This window comes from Lolium rigidum, chromosome 6 (genome assembly GCF_022539505.1).
Source record: "Lolium rigidum isolate FL_2022 chromosome 6, APGP_CSIRO_Lrig_0.1, whole genome shotgun sequence".
NCBI classification, from domain to species: Eukaryota; Viridiplantae; Streptophyta; class Magnoliopsida; order Poales; family Poaceae; genus Lolium; species Lolium rigidum.
This window is the reverse complement of record NC_061513.1, coordinates 93250454-93257102: the sequence shown is the minus strand read 5'-3', so window position 1 is coordinate 93257102 and position 6649 is coordinate 93250454. Positions and strand designations below refer to the sequence as shown.

Below are 6649 nucleotides of genomic sequence, written 5' to 3'. Positions count from 1 at the left end.
ATTGGAAAATCTCTGAAATGAATGTAAAACATGCTATATAAGATCAACTATGTTGGATTATAACACAATAAACTACAAAGTTTATGCATGAATTTTACATGCACCACTCTAATACCATGATGGATTACATCATCATTCTCTCAACTCATAGATAAAAGTACAAAGGGTAACAAATTTTATCTTGTTTATAGGTTGTTCTAACTTCACAACCAACATCTCTCTCTCTCTTCTTTGTATATTAGTCGCTACATTTATATAGTAGTGCTCACACACTTCTAATTATCTACAAGTACGCTCAACATTAAGTGATAAAAACTAGCACTTAATGATGAAAATAGTTACAAAACATGTCAACGTGAGATCTTGTTTTGAAGATCTTCTTGCGAGGCCAAGCCAACTCGAAAAACAGAAGTTATTCAGGCTAATAGTTGACGTTTTTTTTAACTGGGGATCCAAGTAATGTTTTCTTGATGCCATGACGGTTACACCTCTTTGTATCTTTTGTTGCATGCATGGTGTAAGAGATAAGGAGTAGGCCAGCACATGGTAATGCTTGCATTTGGAGGCAGTCGTGTAGTAAGGCCCATCAATCTTATATATAACATACTTATTCAACATATAAACAACATTGTCTCATGTGATTAATGTATGAGGCAAGGGAGGAAGTAGAAGGAGACCCTATAGCATATGTTTGACGTTACCCTACATGTTAGCGACCCCATATCTCGACTAAGCATGCAAGGAAAAAACGTATAAGGAAGAGCCGTGCACATCCAATTAGAAAGTTCCAATTCCCATGATAGAATGGGCACGCCTCCTGCCAATCTTTCAAAAAAAAACACAATGTACTCGATGTTATGTACTTATGTTACTAGTCAGAGGGGAGATTTAATTCATTCTTTGATGTAAGGTTAAATAATTGAATTAAAGGGCTTGCTTGGACCCTTAGGAGTAAGTAACTCGTTAGCCTATCCTTATTCGTATTTCTACTGCATTCTATCTCATTGTGTCACATTGTGTACTATGGTTCCACTTCGACAAAAGGAAAGAGCATGGGTAAGTTAAATAGTTTTACATTCTCTATCGCGACCATGATTTTCCTACTCTCGGGAGTTTTTAAAAGAATTGGAAGTCAAAGGATGAGAGAGTGGGTGATAAAAATTATACCAAATAGGTGTGATTGTTGTTTCTTCCTCTCCCCCTCTCGCTCTCATATGTCAGGTTGCATGACATCTAGCTAGGGACACATGGCAACGTTCCGCATGTGTGTTCACCTTCAAACTTACTTATCTTCAACATGGATGATACAGGTTGGTATATTTTGATAACCATGATAAAAAAAAAGACCATCACCCCTCCACGCCCCACAATTTCCATGGAAAATTTTAAATTTGGTAGCAGCAGTCTTGACATTATAAAATATATCAGCCTATGAAAAAGTCTCTTCAAATATTTATGAAGAAGATGTGCAGTCTTGATGACAATCTCACGAAATGCACAACAACGACAACAACCTTTAGCAATTTAAAACAACCAGCGCCCGGAAGTTTTTTCTAATATTTATGGAGAAGAAGTGCAGTCTTGATGATAATCTCACAAAATGCACCACAACCACGCTGCAGCAATTTAAAACAACCAGCGCAGGATTGGATTATCAACCATGGAATGTTTGGAAGAATGGTACTACTCTATTTTTTCCCGGTAATGTTTTTAGTTGCTTGCACGTGAGACGTGTTTGGGGTAAAGCGCAAAACACCTGAACATTTCCAGCACTTGATTCTCGCAACCGGCACTGGTCCGTCTGTTAAGGTGTTAATTACGTGGCAGTGGTTTGAGGGCAAAATTTGTAATACCATACACCATACATAGCCAAAGTTCAAATGTCATGAAAATATAATTAGTAAAAACCTCTGAAAAAAGGAAAATATAGTAAAAGCGAGTAGGTAACTGACAGCACGCGTAGCGTTTCCTGTCATATCACTGTGCAAAGCAGTTTCCAAAAATTCAACCGCGTGGTGACCCTGCACCTCTGCGCACAGGAACCCACCCAGAACACACAGCCTGCCATTGTTGCCCAAAACATGCCATGAAAAAGGAGCAGAGAAAAGGAATCGCACTCCTCCAAAAATACGCAAAAACCCCCCACGCGGCCGCGAGCCGGAGCTCTCCCTCTCTCTCTCCCGGCCGCTCCCTCTCCTTCTTCCTTTCCGGCCTCCGCCACACTTCCCGCACCTTCCCACCTCCGCTTTGACCGCCTCCCCCATATCTCCCTCCTCCTCCGCCCCTCCCTCACCTCCCTCCCCGCAACCCACGCACACCCATCTCAATGTGGCGCTTCTCCCGCTCCGCCCTCCGCGCCGCCGCCGCGGCCGGCGCCCCTGCCCCGGCCGCCGCGTCGCGGGCCGCCATCGCGTGCCGCCTGCCCCCGCCGTGCGCCGCGCTCCAGCGGCTCCGCTTCGCGTCGCTGCCGGCGGCGGAGGCGAGGGACGCGGAGTCCGAGGTGACGGCGGAGGAGGCCAGGCGGCTCATGCGGCTCGCCAACGTCGAGGCCCTCAAGCGCCGGCTCGGGGACGGCGAGGTCATCCCGTACGCCGACCTGCTGCGCGCCTGCGAGGAGGCCGGCGCCGCGCGCACCCGCGCCGAGGCCACCGCGCTCGCCGGCGCGCTCGACCACGCCGGCGTCGTCCTCCTCTTCCGCGACAAGGTCTACCTACAGCCGGACAAGGTCTGCATTACATTGCCGCGATCCCCCCTCCTCCGCCGCCTCGTCCCTCATGTTTTTCGAGTTAATTTTTACTCCTCTGTCCGAGTACTTCGTGCTCGCGTCTCCGTTCCACGATTCGGGGGACCTACCCGGTTCCACGCCGGGGTGTTCGACCCGTGGTCCCGCCGGGCGTTTTCGAAAAATCTCAACGCATCTTCGATGCACCCGAGGATTTGCATTGACGCCGTCTCTAATTCGGCCCCGGAGGTCAGCCGCGTGGATGGCGTCGTCATTAGGCGCTCACGGCCTTTTGTGCTTTTCCGCGCGTACCCAGCCGGCTCCGATGGTGACCTCCAGGTGTTCGGTAGATTTCCTCCAAGTGCAGCACCACAGTTGCGCCATGGTCCAGTGCTGCATCAATTTCAAGTCCAAGTTCACCCACGTTTTCATCTGCCAAATCCCACCATATCGCTTCCTCGATTTCGCTCTTACAATTCGCAGGGGCTGCTCGGTAGCAAAGCAATAGCCCCGTCTAATATGCGCGCACACCTGAATTCGTTGCCCACTTTGTCATGCGCTGTTCAGTTTCATCAGCTGATTAGAGGTTTGGAACTGACTTAACATGGTGGGGAAGGAGGACAATGGCTGGCATGTTTAGACTATAGGAAATCACCAGAACCGAACTACTTGTCGGTGATGCTTTTCAGGAAAAAGCCGTCCGGTTGCTTCAGGGCTCTGCCCCCAAGTGGTGGCGACTGGTGGGTGATTATTCACACTGCGTGCTCCTCCTGGGTGCGCACGCTTGCCGCACCAGTGCAAAAGCTACCACCGTTTCTTCCACGGGGAAGAACTATTCCGATTAAGCGTGCTCATAAAGCACAAAATAGATACCTTCTCTTATCTAGCTTGCTTTGCTCTGCCCTTTCCGTGTCATACAGGATGGGTCATGGCAGGTGGAGAATCCTCTGGCTCTTTACACTCCTCTTTTTCTTGTTTCCATCGTAGACGGGTGACTTCTAGTGCAGGGTGCCTGTCATGTTATCTACCAGTTCTTTAGCGTACGAAACTACCAGTCCACCATGCATAAAGTTTGACATCTTATGGCAAGATCCTTTAGTCAGTGACAAATAATTGTGATTTGCTTGAACACTGGGAGTGTTGCACAATGCCCATCTTGACATTGTTTGTTAAGCAATTCTTAATCGCATTAGACGACTACATTATTTCTAACTTTCACTTTATTTAGACATACTTTTCCTTAATGAAACCTCCTTGTGTCACATGCTGAACATTTGTGAGCCTTGTGACTGCTGGCTAGGAAAGTTTCCTCCCGTTCTCGTTTGGTTGATGGTGGTGCATGCCTCAAATCATTTATCAAATGTTTGAGACAAAAGCATGTTACACAAAAAGAGACATATATTCTTCTCCGGCATGTTTATTGTCTTTTTGGTTGCGTAGTTTCTACTTCAATGTTTACTTTGGCAGATCACATGTATTTATGTTGCACTACATGTTTGTTTCTTTTGTTTGCTTAAGTAATTCATGACCACGGTACGTGATTACATTATGTCGTAACTTTCACTTTTCTTAGACATACTTTCCTTAATGAACCTCCCTGTGTCACACGCTGACCATTTGTGAGCCTTGTGACTGCTGGCTAGGTGGGCATAAAGGAAATTTTCCTCTCATTCTCATTTGATTGATGGCGGTGCATGTGTAAAAATATTTTTTTAATGTTTTGGGGCAAAAGCGTGTTACACAAAAAGGGACAAATATTCTTCTGAAGCATGTTTACTTTGTTTTGGTTCCATAATTTCAACTCAAATGTTTAGTTGGGCAGATTTCATGTATTTATGCTATACTACATTTTTTGATTTCATTATTTAGAATTCTTCATTCAATACTAGTTTTTATCAATATGTAGTGATATATAACATCGATTGTACTGTAGCAGTAGTTGGTACCTAACATTGGATAGAAATAGTGTAACATCAGCTGATACTTAACATTGGCTGAGACTGATTCCTTTTCCTGTTATGTACAGATTGTGGATCTGGTAAGAAAAGCTATGCCCCTTGCACTGGCACCTGAGGATGATCCCAGAAAGGAAGAGCTGAAGCAGCTGCAGACACAGTTGGAAGATATCAACAAGCTCGCACACAAGCAAGTCCGCCGCATCCTCTGGTCTGGGCTAGGGTTCTTGATCACACAGATGGGGCTCTTCTTCAGGCTCACCTTCTGGGAGTTCTCGTGGGACGTCATGGAGCCCATCACATTCTTCACAACTACGACAGGCCTGGTCGTCGGTTACGCCTACTTCCTCATCACCTCGAGGGATCCAACATACCGAGACTTCATGGAGAGGCTGTTCCAGTCGCGGCAGAGGAAGCTGATTCAGAGGAAGAACTTCAACCTGGACAGGTACCTGGAGCTCCAGCGGTGCTGCAAGGATCCTTTGGAGAAGATGTGCGGCACAAGCCACTTCTCCAACGCCGACATCGCTCATCTCCACGAGCTGTCACCCGTTCACAAATGACAGCTCCCCTTCGCTCTAAACACTAATCTACAGTGCTCATTGGTTCTCTTGGGGGTAATGATCAAGGAAGTGGTGACTAAGGTGATGTTTTTTGTTTTGTTTGCAATTGCGAGGTAGACCTTTGGCATCCTTGGTTGTCTTCCTCTCCTATGCAACTGTCTAGGCCACCAGCAACTCAGTATAACTATAATCTCTCTCTTTCGTACAATGCCGAAGCAGAAGCACCTTATGCTTGTAGACTGCTCGGCTGTATGGACTTACTAAGAGCTGTGTAAACCCTGCAGCCGCTGCTAATCGACCGCCTTACGTAATTCAGTAGCTTCAGTACATTTTCGTTCGTGTTGAGATGGAATCTTTGTCATTTGCGTAAACGTGCCTTTGGAGAACGTATTTCTGGCCTGTTCGGTTAATCCATTTCGTAAGTGGATTCGAGTGGTTTGGAGGGTATTAGAAGTAACTTACATAATATTTAATCCCCTCAATACGTCAAATACGTCCAATCCAGATGAAACCGAACAAGGCCTAAAGTATATAAACTGACGAGGGTTGGTGGTAGCTCAATCTCTGTGATGTATATACAAGTTATCGCGTGCACTGTGGGATTACTTGCTGCGTGCACACATGCGTTGGGGTCCTTGTGTCGTGCTCGACGGTGCACTTTTTTCTGGTTAAGATCAATCTGGACGTAGAAAAAAAAAGTGCCAAACGGGAGGAGGACGCCATTTTCTCGGAATCCAGGAAGGCGTTGTCCCGTTTTGCTTCGATCGTGCCCCTCTGGGTCTGGGTGCAACTTTTGTCGGCTCGATAGTAACTTTGATTTCAGGCGGTGGCTGTGGCGTTGGACTGTGTTTTGTACTTCTGAGTTCTGTTGACTGATTTGGCGGAATATCACGCCTCTTTATCACCGAACGGAAAGTCATCATGCTAAAGTTTAGAGTAGCAACCATCGTTAAAGATGAGATTTGTAGATCGAAAGAGTTAAACCTAAAACTGCATTAACTAACATGAAAACCAACTGAATCTCAGGAGATCCACGGAACCCATAACTCCATGCGCCTTCCAACGACGCGAGACACGCTAACTGAAGTGAGGATATGACGAGAAGGACATTATTCTGACTTCAAGATGCAGCTATCACCTCATCATTTCGAAGAGGCACTGAAAAATAACCACTCTCTATTAACTGAGATTGTTTGCCCCTCATAGAAACACCTCAACTAGAGCGTGTCGACCACCTCGAGCACGACTTTGTCGTTGGTGGCAAGATGATGAACGAGCTCCACCATCGAGCTCAACTGCGACGCCACCTCGGCCGCCGCCACCCGCCAAACTTTGCCATCCTCTCACTAGCCGCCATCGATGTTGGGTTGGATCTTTTACAAAAAAAAATGTCCGATGGTTTCTCTTAT

The 6649-nt window shown here is 46.4% G+C and overlaps 1 protein-coding gene across 1 annotated transcript; it reads left to right on the top strand.

Moving 5' to 3' along the window:
• Positions 1–2326: 2326 nt before the first annotated feature.
• On the top strand, positions 2327–5367 carry LOC124666808 (calcium uniporter protein 6, mitochondrial-like; the record flags this gene model as incomplete). The annotated part of the gene is made up of 2 exons (XM_047204136.1): positions 2327–2725; positions 4749–5367. Coding segments are annotated over 2 exons (891 nt in total), but the record flags the coding sequence as incomplete, so codon positions are not given.
• Positions 5368–6649: the final 1282 nt, after the last annotated feature.